Raw genomic sequence first — 17,479 nt, 5'->3', positions numbered from 1 at the left:
TTAAGGAATGTGATTTTCTGATATTCTACAATGAAAGGTGCTCATATTTGGAAGGTAAGAAGAGCTATACAACTCCATTGAAACAACAATTTCCCAAATGACCAATGTGTGATTTTACCAGATCATGCATGGCTAAAACATCCATTCAAGATATAAGACAGATTAATGGACTTTTATGTTACCGAGTTTATTGATCAGTTTCATATTCTGCATAGCGATTAACCTTTAAAAAACTACTACTTCTTGACTTTTGGTGTAATATCAAAGAAGAACATACAAAAGAATCTGAGGAGGCTACTAAAATCCTCTACTTTTCCCCCAAATACATATAGCTATCAATATCTAGCTATCGTCTATTAAATCAGACATTAAGGAATAGTTGCAAAACAATGCTATTTTTACTCCTTTTTTGTTTAGATAATATAATAGTTTTTCATTCAAATACATTATTTATATATTTTTGTATATTTAAAAATTAATAAATTAATAAATATTTAAATTTTTCTGTTTTAATTTCTAATAAAGCAGATTTTGATAGCTACAACCTACACAAACAAAAGCTCTTCAGAGTCCTCACTAATTTTTAAGAGGATAAAAGTGTTTTGAACCCAAATAGTTTGAGAACGGCTATTGTAGAATAACTACCTATTGAAACAATGACTGACCACAGTCATATTCATAAAAGACCGTTAAGCTTGAGAAGCTGGTGACAAGCAGTAAATGCAGTAGAAACCCAAATACATTTAATATTAAGTAGATATGGATACAAGAGCTGGAAGAAGAGCCGTGCTTCTCTCCTAGTGGTGTACTAAGGAGATTTTTATATTTTGCGCATTTTTATTTTCCAGGTTCCACATTGTAGACATGCATTTATTTTGCAATTGGAGGGGAAAAGGCTGGTGAAACCCCCTGAGCCAGATTAGGTGAGGGGACAGGTCACCGAGGAGGTGAAAGAACAGGGCATACGAAATAAGGAGGAGAGAAGAGAGAGAGAAAAGGTGGAGCCTTCTGGAGAGAGGAGGAGAGAGGGCCTCTGCCTGAACAGCTGTGGGGGACAATACTGCTAGTGAGTTCTACGAGAACAGTGTACTGTAGAGTGGTATTGGGGGTGGGATGGCATTGAGATCACCTCTTGGGGGGGGTATAGACTCTAACCCATGGATGGTGGTGTGGGGCTGAGTGGGGACAAAAAGACCCACTCTGCATTGGGGGACATGGAAGCCCGGATGGGCACAGAGAGGAAACCAAACCCCCAGAAGGGGTCCTTCAGGACTGAGTCACAAAAACTCAGGGCCTGGGTGAACCTGGGCTTGAACCCCAGTGCCTGCCCTCTCTGTGATCTCAGGCAGATTTCTTGGCTTCCAGAATCTATAGTGTCCTTATCTGTAAAATGAGAATGGAAATGTATGAGAAACAGCCTGCCTGCGGTGAGGGTGAAATTATGGGGCATACATGCTCTTCACTGAGACAGAACTGATGCTGGGGTGGGCGTGAATGAATTACTTCTTGGCCTCCTAGGGTTGTAGATTAGGATCTGTTGGACAGTCATCCTCTGCGTCTGGCCTTGGCCATCACTGAGGACCTGGGGAAGAAGAAGCCTCAGGTTTGTCTGCTGCCAGGACACCAGCAGGCTGTAGGAGCCTCCCCCTCTCCACACAGGCCTGGCCTTCTCTTCAGCCCCAATGTTGTCTCTTGTTAAGGTTTCCGGGAGTACCTTCTACATTTTGGACCAGGGTCTAGATAGTGTGGCAACACACCTAGAAGGTTTCCTTCTCTGGGAAGGAGTCTTGCATGGGCCTGGCACAAAGCAGTTGCTCAGCAAGTGCTTGTTGATTGAATAAATAAAGTCTGGCATCCTTCTGACTTGCTGCAGCCCACAGAAGCCTCATCTGGTGGCTGACCCCTGCAAAACTGAGGCACCTGCCCAAGAACCCAGGGAAGGACAAAGCAACAAGACAGGCGGTCTCTGCATCTTCCCTGACACCCCTCTGTAACTTCCCTGAGGGAGTCTCACACATCCTTAATGCTTTCACAGGGGACACAAAGAATACTCATTTCTCCAGTTTCATCTCCTATTACTCTCCCCTTAACTCATTTCACTCCAACCTCACACTCACTATTCCTTTTTTTTTTTTAATTGAGATATGGGGTGCCTAGGTGGCTCAGTCGATTAAGTGTCTGACTTGATTTCAGCTCAGGTCATGATCTCAGGGTTGAAAAATAAAAAATGAAAAAAAAAAAAGTTTGCAAAGCAGCGTCCAATACAAGCCATTCATGTATTCATTGATCCAGTTAAGCACTGAGGTCATACTTAGTGCCATACACCAATGTGGGTGATGAAGGTTAAGCAGTAAACAAAACAGTCAAAAATCCCTGCCCTCTAGGAGTTTGAAATCCAGTAGGGAAATAAAGACAAGAGGCTAAAGAGTTGACATGTCAGATAGTGTAAATGCTATGGAGAAAAATAAGGCAGGGAAGGGGAAGAGTGTAAGATGGGGTGGGGTTTCAAATTTTAGAGAAAGCCTCCCGAGAAGGTGACATTTAAGCAAAGACCTGAAGGAGCAAGCCATGCAGATGGGGGAGGGGGGAAGTGTTCCAAGATGAGGAAGAGGAAGTGCAAAGGCCCTGATGCAGAAGTGTCTCTGAAGTGGCCAAGGACTAGTGTGTTCTTACTACAAAGAGAAATAATTATGTGACGTAATAGAAGTGGTAATCATATTGCAACCCATAAATGTATCTGGTCAATCCATTCCTTCAATTTTGTTATATGCCAGTTTATATCTCAATTTTTATTATTTTTTTTAAGAGAGAGCGAGCGAGCATGGGGGTGGGGAGCGGAGGGAGAGGGACTCTTTTTTTTTTTTGAGGGAAAGACTCTTAAGCAGGCTCCACGCCCGATGCAGAGCCCCCAAGGCAGGGCTCCATCTCACGACCCTGGCATCATGACCTGAGCCCAGATCAAGAGTTGGAGGCTTAACGTACTGAGCCGCTTTGCAAATTTTTAGTGTGAAAGCAGCATGGCGAGGGGAGGAGGTTACCACTGCTGCTGTAGGGACAGACTGAGATCCGGGAGCGATTTTGGATTAATTCCCTCATCTCTTCCCATCACCTGCAGCAAGGTACACTAAACTTCACAATTCTTCCGGTCCGGCGTGTATTATTATTTAAATTTGGTCCACAGCTGGGTGCTGAGGTAGCTTCCCCCATGGCAATTTGGCCAGGAAAGGGAAGGAAGTAGAAAGAAGGCCCCTATTTAGGTACCCTGGATGGGGCACTAACGCCTTCGGGCAAGAAACCAATTTAGGAATATATAGATGGGCTTTGTAGGGGTTCCTTCTCTTTCTGCTTGTCTGCGGTTAAAAAAAAAATGTGTCTGTGTGTGTGATAATCGCTTTTGATGTCAGTAAATCCCAACTTGGGTCCAGTGGTGAACGTTGGCTGAATCAAAGTAGCTAACCGCCTCCACGGGCAAAGCAGGTCCAGACCTCCGGGGGTCACTGTAAAGAAGCCCAGGGGAGCAGGGTGCGCAGGAGTTGGTCACGGAGCAGAAAAGGGCTTGAGGGGGCTTGCACCAAAAGACAGCGGCAAGTTCTGAGGTGCGCGGGAGGTCTGCGTTGCTCGCTGGTAACAGCAATTACGCCTCCCCCTCCCCGGATTAACGGGAAGGCTTCCAGGGTTGAGTCAGCTACAGTCCCGAGCTCGGGCACACAGTAGGTGCTCAGTAAGTGTCGCTGGAGGCACAGGGGCTGGGGGGCGCGCCGGAGAAGCGCCTCTGCGGGGGACCAGACCCCTTCCGAGCGCTGGGCTCAGGGCGCGCCCGGGCTCGGCCCGACGCTGCGTCTGGCGTCCAGCCTCGAGGCGGGGTGCCCGTGGGCAGGGCTTCGGGGCGGCCGGCGGAGCGCGGAGGCCGTGGCGCGCGCAGCCGCGGGGCCGGGGTCAAGGCCGGGGCGCGCGGGGGGCGCGGGAGGGGCGGCCGGACGCGCGGGGACGGCATGGGATGTGACGAGCGGCGCGCTGTGCATTGTGGGAAGCCCGGGGCCGCGGCGACTGGTTCCAGTTCACTCGGCAGCGGAGCCGGGCGGAGGGCGCGAGCGCGCGGCGCGCGGGCGGGAAGCGAGGAGGCGGGCGGGCGGGCGGGCGGGCCGGCGACGAGCGCGGAGAGAAAAGGCGCGAGCGGCCGAGAGGGCACGGGCCGGACACCTAGCTGCTGCCGCCGCCGCCGCCGCCGAGCCGCCCCGTAAGTGCCGCGCGGGCCCCCTCGCCGCGCGCACGGTCCCCTGCTGCCCGGTCCGGTCGCCGCGCTCTTCCGACCGCGGGGCCCGGGAGCCGCCGGGCCTGGCGCGCACGGGCGGCGCTCGGCCGGGCTCGGGTCGCCGCGCTCCGCGGGGCCCACGCGGGGCCTCGCGCGCGCGCGCGGCGCCCTCCCAGGCCCTGCCCGGCCGCGCGGGATTCTCTTTGGTTTTGTTCAACAGCAAACCCGGAAGCCAACTTCGCTCCAAACCGCGTCCCCCGGCCCGCGCCTGGGCGCTTTTGTGGGAAGGCGACAGTGCTGGCCCCTCCCCCGGCGACCCTTCCCGGGGCGGGCGGGCGGGCGGGCTGAGCCGGAGGCCCCGGGGAGGCCCCGCGGCGCTGGCCGGCCAGCCTGGGCCTGGGCGGCCGGGAGCTGCGGTGCGCGGAGTTGTACTTGGGGAGGCCCCCGCCGGCCCGCGAGTTGCCGGCCCCCGCACGATAAGTCGGGCCCGAGAGCCAGGTGGCGGTGGTGTAGGCGTCTGGCTCGGTCTCTGCGGAGAGGGGCGGGTTGGCCGCTGGGGGATACCCGTGGGATTGGAGCCGGGCAGGGCCGGGGCGGGGGTTGTCCAGGGACTGGCTGGAGAGGGGACGCGGGAACCCCCGTTGCCCCCGTTCATCTTCCGATCAGCCTTTTGTTTGCTTTGTGGCTGGGAGTTTTTTTTTTTTTTTTTTAAAAGGTAACTCCGGAAGGCTGTAGACTCCCGGGGTGGAGAAGGCCGGGAGGGAAGGACTCGCTGGGGGTGGGGTGGAGTGGGGAGGTGAGTGCGCTGGACGCCGCTGGCGGTGTCACCTGACAACAGGTGTGCGGGGTGGCGCGCCCCGCCTCCACTCCTGCGGGGACCGCGGATCACTCAGGGATCTGGTCAGTAGATTGGAAGGTTCTTTAAGACCAGATGTTAGGGAAAATATTGCTGAGTTTGAAAGCGAGAAACGCCTGTACGGACAGCTAAGACAAACTTTGAATTCAGCAATTACAATTACCGTGAAATCCTTGTAAGATTTTAATGATCCAATAAACAGCATATAAAAATAGACAATTAGAGGGGCATTCTTGTTAGCTTCTCTTTTTCTTCCACCTTCGTGGTTTGAGGTTTTACCGTTAAAGAGGGGGCAAAGTACTTTGTCCCAGGCTTCCTGCCCCGCGGACTAGGGGAATTTCAAACAGCTTTAGGTTTGAGTGGGAGACTCTAGTTGTAAGTTAGGTGGAATCCAACTACTGCAGGCCACCTTTAGTGTACCAGTTGCCTTCAGAGGAGTTATTGGCTCTGAAATGGCCACCTCATGCCTGCAACTGGAATTTATACCCCTTGTACACAACTGACTAAAGTTGGGCAGTGTCATCCCAGTCTCCAGTGGGGATAAAGTTGCTTTAAAACCTTATTTTTTTCTTAAAACCCCCCCCAAAACCAAAATACCCTTGAGTCTTTAAATTCTTCCCCCCTCTAGTTTTAGGAAGAGAGCAGGAAATCTCTTCATTCTGTTATTTTGTTTTATAGCCTGTCACCATTGTTAATGCTGATCACTAGATGAAGGCTTTAAGAAGGAAGGAACAATTTAAGTGAAAATTATTTGAGGTAGGGCCTTTAGAATGAGGAGTGGTCTGGAACATCACTTGTGACACCATAACACACAGCCGTAAGTCACTGGCGTGGTCTGTACCAAAGTGGCCAGGCGCAGGGAGTGGTACATCTCCGTCTGCCATTTCTTCTGGCCCCGGTGACAGCAGAACTCCGAGACCCCTTATCCCTTTCCCATAGAGAGGCTTCGAGTACATGTATTCTGGGACCTGCCTCTAATACCTTCAGAGCTAATGCTGCCTCTGGTCGTTTAAAGGTAATTTATTGAAATAAACCAAAGTGCAAACCCCAAGCTGGCAAAACACAATAAGAACCTATATATGCTATTGATCAGAATTACAGCAGCTTCTACTTTTTGTTGGATTGTGCCTTTGGATTTGTGTTAGGTTTTTCAGAGCTCCGTTCCTGGCACATATGCTGGGAAGGAGCAGGGGTGAGAGGGGCCCACACCTATCCTATGGGTCCTCCCCAAGTTCTACAGTTTTAGAAGTACATTGGGGGCCACCCCAGCTCTTGCGAGTGAGCCCAAGTGGGTTCCAAAGAGTTGTATAGCTTGTTTGCTTGGATCAAGCCTGCCAGACTGGTGTCTTACAGTCTTTCAATAAATAATTCCTGAGAATCAACTCGTGAGTCAGGCACTGGGGACAGGAGCATGATCAAGAAATGCCTAGTCCTCATCCTTGGGAAAGTGATGCAAAGAGTAGACAGGCAAGTGGCTGTTGCAAGGTTGGTGCAGAAGGCCACAGGAGCTCCCATGGTAGCCCCCAGAACAGTGACATAAGCAGGAGCAAGCCCAGCCTGGGTACAGAAAGGCCAAGTAGGAGTTGGCTGGGCAAAGGAGGGCAGAAGCGGACAAGCGTTTGAGGCCTGGGGAACCCCACGTATTGAGTCTTAGAACAGTGAGCATAGACGTCAGATGGGGGAACCACCAGAGGCTCAGGATGGCTGAATCCTGGAGGGAGTCAGGTGAAGCTAGAAGTGGCCATTGAAGGCTCTGAGCAGGAGAGAGACATGGCCAGATGTTCTTTATCCTTACTGGGAATACTTCATCTATTCAACAAATACTGAATGGCTTCTAGATGCCAAGCCAAAACAACCAGGGTCCTCCTCTATTGAAGCTCACATTTAAACTTTTCCTTTAACAGCCTTCCATTGAAATGGCCATCTTAAGAGTTTGGCACAACCTTTAAAAGAGAGAGGAGGTGTAAAGGAAAGCTCCCTCTTGAAGTAGGAAGATAGTGTCTTGCTATTGAACTGTAGTGCTGAGTCCTTCAGTGCAGCTCCCGAGCTTGGGGCTTTTACAGAGGTGAAATTGTAATCCCAGATTAGCCTCCTGTAAACTCTTTCCTGAATAACACTTGTGTTTGGCTTCTGTTTTTTCCCCACCACTAAAAACCTAACACACGAGGAAGATACGTATGCTGGAACAAATTTGCAGTTTAGGATTTATTTATTATCTCAATTTGTCCTTCTCTCCTTGTTTGTACTCCCTTGGTTCATTGAGGGTAGACTGTAAGTTCTTTAATCATCCGCTCACTTGATGATGTAGTGTTTTATGAATGGAGAGAGATGTTTTTCCTGATTGGCTAGAGTACCAGAACGAGTCTCTCTTCTCAGCCAATCAGAGGGCTGTTTCTGAACCTCAGCTCTGTGAGCGATAGTTGTGTATTAGATCCTCATGCCTCTGGGGACTTGATAGCAGTGACACCGTTAATCATCTGGTATGATAGGAGTAAATGGAAGAGAATGCTGTAAACAGGATTAGTGTCCTCTGCTTCAGAATTAAGTGTCTCAGGTTTGCTGTCATGATTGGAGTTGATGGGAAGGTGGCAAATGCATGTGGACATGTGGGCATTTATACAGCTGCAGGGAGTGGGTGGTGCGGTCCTCCCCCGGCAACAGTGACTTAAACCACAGATCGCTCAGATTCCCCCATCCTCGGGTGCTGGAGATAGGGCCGTCTGACTAGCAGCTCCCCAGCAGTTCTGGTCAATATTTCTTTTGGGATCGATATGCACGGATTCACTGCTTAGATAATAAAAGACTTCACAATCGCCTGTTCCAGTGGTTTTGTAAGTGCCCTGATTAAGGGTTTTCTATGCTGTAGCCTTAGCAGAGGTCAGTCACTTGCAGGTGAGGGAGGTTAAGTATTTCCGTCTGGTCTCTTTCGTCTTTTACTGAGCTAGTCCTGTGGCAAAAGAGGCGGCTGGAGCCATAGAATTATCAGGGAGTGGGAAGGCCTCTTCGTGGCTCCTACCTTAGCTGTCGGGGCAGTTGTGGTATCCCCTTCCTGGGAATCCGTAAGGTGGTTCCACAAGCTCCCTGAATTTTGAGGCTCTGAGTTCCCACAGGGATTGGCCAGGTATGTGTCCACAAATGGTCTCACTGAAGGTCCCTGACTGGTGTCCCACTTGCCACATCTCTGAGTCCTGTGGCCTTTGGAAATGCTGCCCTCATCTTTGTCAAGAGAACCCCATCCGCTGTAAATGCCCACTAATCAGTCACCATCCAGCCAGCATTTGAGAGCCTACCAGGTAACAGGCAGGGTGATGGGATCCTGGAGGTACACTGGTGAGCAGAGCGGACTGATGCATCCCATCACTACAGACAACGAAATTGGCAGTGATGATACAGTGTAGCAACTGCTAAGGTTGAGGAGGTTGGTTTCAGAATATTTATATAAGTTGGATCTAGAGTAGCAATCAGGTTAGAAGAAAGGCCTGGAAACTGCATCTGCGGAGCACTTTATTTTTATTTACTTATGGAGATAAATTATTTATTTACTTATTTGAAAGAGAGAGAGAGCACGAGTGGAGTAGAGAGGCAGCGGGAGAGGGAGAAGCAGGGTCCCCGCTGAGCAGAGAGGCTGACTCTTGGGGCTCCATCCCAGGATCCCGAGATTAATACCTGAGCCAAAGGCAGACGCATAACTGACTGAGCCACCCAGGGGCCTCTACAGAACCCTTTATATAAGATTGAGAAAAGTAATTGAACATATTAAAGAATGGTGGCAAGCTAAGGAATATTATAGGGGATTTGTAGCTGAGCTCAGGGGCCACAGCAGGAATGTCCACTGAGGAAACAGGAGCAGTTTGGCCTGGTGGATACCTTGTTGCTGGAAATAGGGAGAGAGGGGCTGTGGGACCTTGCATGCAAGGCTGGAGTCTGGCATAGGGCTGCCCCAAACTAGACTGTGACTGGGGGGCACAAGGCACAGCCACAGCAGGAACACAGAGGAGGGAGCCACGTGATAGGTCTGCATCACCAGACCGCTAGGTAGGATCGCCCCAGACAGAGGGCTGGAGAGCGTGTTCTAGACTGAGATCGTGGCATGTGCTGAAGAGTGAAGGTAGGAATGAAGGCGGTTTGTAATACAGCGAGGAGCCTGTTAGGGTGCCCTGTTGGGGAGGAGTGGAAGAGTGTGGTAGTAGGTAGGATAGCCCTTTGCCCCTTTTACCTCTGTTGCCCTTCCTGATAGTAGAGGGCTTGTCACTCTCATGTCCATCTTATTCACGGGATCCTCACAGCCAGCCTTACTAGTCCTGTACCATGAGGACAGGTCACATGCCCTGGCCCCATCTCAGTTGTTGGGAGGCCTGTGGTCAGAGACTTGCCTTTCACTCAAGCCTGGCTCACTTCTCCATATAGCCCTTCTCCAACAGTGTGTGACTCTGGGTAAGCTTTGGGTTTCTGCAAGCAAGGTTCATGTCTATTGTGACTAATTTATAGTCAGAGGAGTTGCAGAGATAAAGACCACAGAGATCCCTCAGGACCCACCACAGAATCTTCATTTCCTGGCCTGGTAACAGTCAAAAAAACCAGCTAAGCTAATGTGCCCTGATGAATGGATGCCAAGGTTGCCTAAAGCCGTGTTGCTGTCTTCAAAGCATGTGGGGCCCTCTCTAGGGGTGAGGGCTTCTGGTTTCTTGAATGGGGTGCCCTCCTGGATGATTAGTCCTGGAAGGAGGGAAGGACACAGTTTTGTCAGTTTGACAAGATAGTATAGCTGATCCTCTTCTGAGCAATGTCAGTGCATTGAAGAGAAGCCGAGTGTGTTAGAAGCCACTTTTTCTGTGATGGAGGACCAGCCATCTCTCAGAAGAGGCTGGATACAGGACATGGGTCAGACAGGGCCCAGTAGGCTTTGGCTGGTTGCTCACACCCTGGCTTCATGGTCAGCTTTCAAGTTGGTTTGTTACGTGACAGAGACTGGCTGTTTTTTCCTCTGACCAAATAGCTAAAGGACATTTCTCAACCTCTCTTGCAATTAGTTGTGGCCATATGACCAAGTTCTAGTCAATGAATCATGGTCATGGTCAGTACTGGTGTGCCCCCCTTCTAGGCCTGGACCTTGAAGACCTCCATGTGTTACCCTCCATGGCCTTTTCCCTTCTGTGGTAACACTGGGAATTGTGCATTGAAGGATGGGAGGGGTCCAGGTCCATGACTCATGTGGAGCAGCACCTGCCAATCGTGGAGACCCACTTTGGACTTTCACGAGGGAGAAGTAAGCTGTAGGGGCTTGTTTGTTACAGCAGCTAGTGCTGTCCTTGCCAGTGAAAATAACCAACATCAGTTTTCAAGGAGGCGGCCTCTTTTCAAATTATACACATTGTTGTTATTTTTATTGACTTACCTGAGCACTCACTCAGGGAGTGCTTGTTGGGCCCTGCATATGCATGTTTTCGCTCAGTTCTCCCACCAACTGTCTGGGGTCCATTCTGTCTTCATCACTGCTTGACGGTAAAGTAAGCTCCGAGGGTAACATTATGTCACATGCCCAAGGACACACAGGCCTAAGTGGCAGAGCCACAACCTGAATGAGGCCAGGCTGACTTTGGAATTTGAGTCAGTGCTCAATAGCCACGTCCACCACAGCCGCTCTCCCCTGATGTGGGTGCCTGGCCCTGGCCGCCCTTGTCTCCATAGACCCCTGAAGAGCGGGATGGACCTGGCACATTCACGGGATTATCTGGAGACTACCCAGCTACAAGGTGATTTTCCTAAAGATATTTTTAAAGTCAGCACACATCACTGGATGTCAGGAGGCTGCATGGCTCCGTCAGAAGTCTTTCCAAGCTGTGACTGCAGCTTGGGGACCTATAGTTAGAAGTGTGGGAAGAACATGGGAGGGGTGAGGAGCAGGAGTTGCAGGACCAGCCCTGGCGTGGGGGGGATATGAAGACGTGGGGCTGCGTTATCAGGAGCCTGACTGAAAATTAGGTGTGGAGATGTTCTCTCAGCAGAATGGCACCCGAGGATCCATGACATTGAAGGTCCTGCCTGGGACCCAGGGACTTAGGGATGAGCTGACCACAGCCTGGCCTCAGGTAGCTTGCAGTGCAGTCAGGCTGGGGAGGCAGATGCACGGAGACGTGCCAGAATGCGGGCTTTGAGAACATGGAGCAGCGAGTGACGCCAGTCCGTGGTCAGGCCAGAGGACAGGGATTGAAAGAGATCAGCTCAGCGGGCTGGCAAGAGGACAAAGGGTGTCAGAGGCAGGAGAGACATTCTGGACCCTGCATCGCAGGGCAGGAAGTCAGGGGTGGCCTGGAGCCTGGGCCCTGGGCAGGGGTGGCAGGAAGCAGTGCCATGGAAACCGCTGGAGGATGCTGTTTGTGGCTGGCTCAGGGTGATTGGGAACCCGCAAGGGGGCACACATCCTCTGGCCTCAGTGGAGCTGAGCATGGTAGGTAAGAAGGAGAGAGCTGAACCAAGCCAGGGAGGCCGAAGAGAAGGGAAGAGGCCCGAGAAGTTCCGAGGTGGGTTTAACAGAGCTTGGCTAATGGTGGGGCACTGTGAAGGGGGGCAGAGAAGTAGGGCCCAGGTTGACTGCTGCTTGGTGGCTTGGTGCATGAGGTTGTCACTGCTGGGGCTGAGAAACCCAGAGGAGGGAGTTTCAGGTGCCCATGGGACTTTCAAGTGGGTCCTTACCACAGGCAGTCAGAACAGATCTCTGGGGCTGCACAGCCAAGTGAGCACCTGGGGGTCCGCGGCCTGTCCACGGAATGGCTGGAGTGGAAGGGAAGCACCAGGAGCGTCACTTTTAAGGACTGAGCATTTCTAGGGACCATCAGGTCCCTGCATGCTGATGGCTCGTCTCTGGGGCAGGACATTGCCCGAATCCCACAGAGGCAGCCCCAGACATACCCAGACAGCTCTGCCTGGGGATGGGAGCTGACGCCTGCACTCCGGTAAGAATGGGGCTCAGCTGACTAATCATCACTGACCGTAGGCCTCTCCTGCTAAAGGAGGGGAAATGTTCAGATCTGCAAACTCCTAGTCCAGAGGCGTGGGGTTGGTCTGTGAAACACATTTGTAGCCAAGCAAAAGACTGCTGGGAAGCCCACTGACCGCTTTCCCTGCAGACACACACATGCACACATGTGGGCAGGTACCATTTCCTGCTCAGAGTCAGCATGGACACCTGTTTGCAGGGAACCTTTCAAAATGGAGCTCATCACAGCAAGAAATGGAGCCATTTAATTGTTCCAGAGAAACTCAGGCCCTTCTGGGACTCTCTTTAGCACTCAGTGATCAATTAAGACTTGGTGCCCCTTGATGAGAAACAGAAGGTTCTCATCATAATTGTCTGTAGCTATCCCACCCCCACCCCCAACATCTATGCAGAGCCACCATAATTCTGTTAGAGTGCCCAAGAATTCTGCTGTCTGCTGTTCTGGCCATCTGTGTCAGGCAGACAACTGAGATGATCTTAGGGGTCGCACTGATGTTAGGTACGGACCACGCTGTGTTCCAAATACAGGGTTGGGTGTCAGAGTAACAAGGACTCCTGACTCTGTGGCCCCTGCTGGCATAGAGGCATGGCCTGTTGGAGCTGGAGTGGCCCACACACCACACAGCCTGACCTCAGTGTACCAGTAAATGGGAGTCCTGTCCATTTGGTTTAGTGGTTGAGCATAGATGTCCGCCAGGAAATGCTTGCATGGTGCCCAAGGATAGGCCTCAGCCTCTTCACAACCCTTCTCCCAGCGCCCTCACTGCTTTTCATGATGATCATTTAAATGACTGTAGGGTTATTTCTTCTCTCTCTTCCCCACCAGCTCTGGGAGAACAGGGATCCCATTTGCCTTGTGCCCTGCTGTCCCCGTTCCCCAGCCCAGCTCCTGAAGTGAATGCATGAATGACTTGAATGTTCTCAGCAAACATTTGAGACCTTGAATGCTCTTGGCACACATGTAGACCTTAGTGGTGTCCTGCCAGGAGTACAGCCAGGGGCGGCCCTCTGAGAGCCTGCACTCTGACGGGAGAGACGGGGGCATGTGCACATCATTGTGGCATGAAGTGCAAGGGGGCGCAGAGGATGGTGTAGCTGTATCTGAGCACTCAGGGAAGGGTTGGCAGAGGGCAGAACGCAAGTGTGAGGGATCGTGGTGGTCCTGGCCGAAGGGCCCAGCCCCTGTAGGGGAGGCCATTTGCAGGAGCTGTGTGTGACTCCCCGTGTCCAAGTTTGGACCACCGGAGGTATGGGGTGAAGCTGGATGGATGTACCAGGCCTAGATTTCTGAGGCATTGCATGACAGGCCAGGGGTGTTGATTTTTCTTGGGAACTGTGGCAGCCAGGGAAAGCTTTCAGACCAGGGCAGTTGAGTATTCAGACTTGTATGTACTACCCTCGGAGGCCAGGTGGATTGGAGAGTAGGGCTCATGGTGGGGAGACCTCCTCAGGAGATGTTTGAGATCATTTGGTTAATGATGACCTGGATTCAGTCACAGTTGGGGTGGATAGGAGAGGCCTTCCAAGAGTTGATGGAGATGGAGCATCCTCTGGACTTGAGTGACATTTTGGATGGGGATAGGGAGGAAGAGCAGGGAAAGACAAGCACTTCTCTGTCTTCTCTAAAGACAGGCCCAGCTAGTGGACTGGAAGTGTTCTGAGGGCCTGTGATTGCGGCCCAGCTATCTGCTGAACTCCTGTGAGCTGTTCTTGCCCCCCAACAGAGAAAGGGTCGTGAGCTAGAGACGCTGCTTTCATCAGAGGGCCTAGGTATCAGGCTTTACATCATTCTGGGGACAGGGGACATAGTTTTCTTTCATGAAGGCTTCAGCCCATTTATCCGCCCTGGTCTCAAGGGTATGAAAATGCAATTGTTAAACAAGTGTATAGGACGTAGTCAAGAAATCCCATTTTCTTTTACATCATGTGGCATAAAGGCAAGGCACTTAAGAGCACTCATTGTCAGAGTAACGTTTAAGTGCAGGTGGCCACTAAAATTAATGTTATGGTATAAAACGTGAAGAGCATCGCCGTTCTCTTTTTAGGGGCCGAAGTGCTCCAGCGGAGTGCATCAGCTGGGCTCGGAGGACTCAGTGGCTGCAGGTGGTGGCATTTCTTCTAGGGGCCAGAGAGTGCGGGGAAGCGGGGGGACCCCGTCCCAGGATCCTGACGTCTGTGCCTCTTGCCTCCACAGTGTGCTTACTGATTCACCTCCAGGGCCACCGCCATGTCAAGCCGGGGTGGGAAGAAGAAGTCCACCAAAACCTCCCGGTCCGCCAAGGCGGGAGTCATCTTCCCCGTGGGGCGGATGCTGCGCTACATCAAGAAAGGCCACCCCAAGTACAGGATTGGAGTGGGGGCGCCCGTGTACATGGCCGCCGTCCTGGAGTACCTGACAGGTGAGTAGGTCCGAGTCCCCCGAGGACACCACAGGACTCGTGGCAGTTCGGACACTTTCTAGGGACTGATCCGATCTGTGTGGTTTCTTTTATTTTGAAACTTTTCAAAACCTGCAGAGAAGTGACAGGAGTAGTACGATGAACATTTTCACCCAGGTGCCCCGGTTGTTGACATTCTGCCCCATTGGCTTTTTTTTTTTTTTTAAAGATTTTATTTATTTATTTGACAGAGAGAGAGATAGCAAGAGCAGGAACACAAGCAGGGGGAGTGGGAGAGGGAGAAGCAGGCTTCCCGCAGAGCAGAGAGCCCGACGCGGGGCTCGATCCCGGGACTCTGGGATCATGACCTGAGCCGAAGGCAGTCGCTTAATGACTGAGCCACCCAGGTGCCCCTGCCCCATTGGCTTTTTCTCCCCCAACCTGGGTGTGTATGTGTGTGTGCATAGGTGTGCACGTTTATACATTTATTTTTGGCTGTTATATAGTCCATTTAGAAATTTCTTTAATCTCCCAGTATTGGCCTTTATAGTTTTTTTGGTTTTCTTTCCTGATCCAGCATCCATTTCAGGATCCTGCATTTCCGTTAGTTGCCAGGTTTCTTTAGTCTTATTTAAGTTAAAACAATTCCTCTGGTTGGTTTTTGGTTGTTGTTTTTTTTTTTTTAATTTTTTACAACTCTTCCATGATATGGACATTTTTGAAGAGTGCATCCAGTTGTGTTGTGGAATGTCCTGCAGTCTGGGTTGGTCCTATGCTTGGATTTGGGTTAAACGTTTTGGCAGGGGGATTACCTAAGTGCCGTTGCGTCCTTGTCTAGTATCATGCCAGGAGGCATGTGATGTGGGTTTGTCCTGCCACTGGTGATTCACTCGGGTCATATGGTTGAGGTGGTGTCTGCTGGATTTCTGCACAGCCTTCACCCAGTGGCTTTGGCATTCCTGGATGATCCTACCCGAATCTGTTACTACAATAGTGGTTACAAAAGAGTGATTTTTCTACTTCTGTCATCTCTTCTGCCCGTATTAGTTGGCACTTTTCTGTAAAGAACTTACTTTCCGTCTGCCCTTTCCCTCTTTCTGTTTTTTGTACTCGAAATGTTACTTCATGGACTTCTTTAATTTAATGGGTTGTACACTATGACGTCATTCAGTACTCTGCTCACGTTGTCTCATGTTTGACATTCAAGCTGGTTCTGCTGTCCTTTGCGATGGCCTCTTCCATTCTTAAACATTTTCTTGCTTTCCCCCACAACGAGGTGTTCTAGTCTCACCCTGAATTTCCCTAGTCCCAATCTCGAAATCAGCTCGCTCTCTCGGGGTGGGGAGGTGGTCCTTTTCCCGAAAATAACCTTACCGGTCTCACTGGTGGCTCCATGGCCACTGTGGGAACCCACCTGGGCAGGGATGTCACCCCCATTTGTAGTGATGAGAAAACCAGCCTAAAAGCATAGGAGAACTTGCCTGGGGTGGCATATGGCTGGTAGGGAGTGGAGAAGGGACCCAGATCCTTCTGGGCCATTGTAACGCTTTTACTTCTTAGTGCTCCATGCACCTCAGGGTATGTGGCAGGAAGGGCCCCCTCCATTCTTGCAGCCAGACAGGGAGACTCAGCAAGACAAGGTGCCTCTTCTGAAGTGGTAATAGGCAGCAGGAGAGCTGGATCACTTCTTGCTCTCCTGTCTCTCAGTGTGGCAAGACCAAGGGTTCCTCCATAAAGAACACTGTCATGAGGGACATGAAGTTGTTGTATTCTTTTGAAAGCACCTAGGCACGAGAAGTCATCGGTGGGTTATAGTTGGGAGGCATTTACACTTCTGGGACATTTAACCCCCTGCTTGTCAGAGACTCTTAGAGGTGTAGCATGAGCTAGGCATGATTCTTCTCCTTCTACAGATGAGGAACCAGAGGCCCAGAGCTTATGACACACCCAGGAAAGCCATGTAGAACATTGGCAGTCAGGGGAGAAGTTACTAGATAGGAAGCGGAGGACATTGCTTCATTCTGGCTTGCCAGTTTACGTGCTGTGTGACCTAGAGTGATTCGCTTAACCTCTCTGGGCCCCAATTTCCTTATAACTCAAATGTTGACAACGCCCATGCTCCACCAACTCCAGGCTGCTGTGACACCCAAAGGGCTTTCTTTGAGCATGATAAGTGGATGTGCTGGGCATACCCAGTCAGGCCGTGATTCCTGGTTCCCGAATGCCCTGATGTCCTTGTCACTGGGATGTCCACTACCATTAGATCAAGTACCACATTAGTTTCATTTCTTCCATCAAGTTTCTGTTTTTTAGTTTGCAGGGTGTGGGGTGGGGGTGAGGGGATACCATCGCTCCAACATATCTGAGGCAGTTACTCTGTGTGGCACACAGAAAAGCTGGACGTTTTCCTCGTCTGTGCCTGGCTGGCTCTGGAGCTGAGCACAGTGCTCATGAGTTTGAGGTCAGCGGGCCCATGCTCATGGACTTGGACTCTGTTTGCACCCATGCCCATTGTGCCTCTCCCCAGCTCTCCTGGGTGTATGGGAGTGGTCACGGAGGGGCATGGGGATGGTCGGGGCACTCGTCACCAGTGCCGGCTGGTAGCTCAAGGCAAATTTTTGCTCAGCTGTCAGCCATGTTAACCCCTGTATATTAAGAATAATATATATTTTTACGTTTTACCAAGTTCTTCCAGCAGAGCTGTAGTTCGCCGAATCCAAGCCGTTTTGTCTGCGGGCATGCAGTGCTGTCATTGGCTTGACCACTGCCCTGTGCCTGCCCCCACCGTGGTGCCCGGCCCACCTGACGGACACTTCGGGAGACATCCTGAGACATGAGTGCTGTGCTCAGTCACTGTTGTGGTCACCTGTGCCCTGTTGGCAGATGGGGTAGTAGCTGGGCTCGGGGGCCATATCCAGTGAAAACACTGCTCCGTCCCACCCCTCAGAACAGCGCTGTGAGCCATACCGACCGACCAGCCCTAAGCACCTTGGGCT

General features: G+C 51.3%; 1 protein-coding gene across 2 annotated transcripts in view; it reads left to right on the top strand.

Annotated features, from left to right (window-relative positions):
• The first annotated feature begins 4,077 nt into the window (after positions 1-4,077).
• Positions 4,078-17,479, top strand: part of LOC135365348 (core histone macro-H2A.1-like) — a 37,090-nt gene continuing 23,688 nt past the window's right edge. The window contains exons 1-2 of one of the 2 annotated variants that reach the window (XM_064595926.1): positions 4,078-4,237; positions 14,300-14,504. In XM_064595926.1, the coding sequence (XP_064451996.1) occupies positions 14,333-14,504 (172 nt within the window). In that variant the 5' untranslated portion in view covers positions 4,078-4,237; positions 14,300-14,332. Of the gene's footprint in view, positions 4,238-14,189; positions 14,209-14,299; positions 14,505-17,479 lie in introns of those variants that run through there. The other variant, XM_064595927.1, reaches the window with a different exon arrangement.

This window comes from Mirounga angustirostris, unplaced genomic scaffold (assembly GCF_029215605.1).
Source record: "Mirounga angustirostris isolate CCGP_5_RB_7025 unplaced genomic scaffold, mMirAng1.0.hap1 SCAF_7, whole genome shotgun sequence".
Taxonomy (NCBI): domain Eukaryota; kingdom Metazoa; phylum Chordata; class Mammalia; order Carnivora; family Phocidae; genus Mirounga; species Mirounga angustirostris.
The sequence above is the reverse complement of the archived record's forward strand: the minus strand, read 5'-3'. Positions and strand labels throughout refer to the sequence as shown.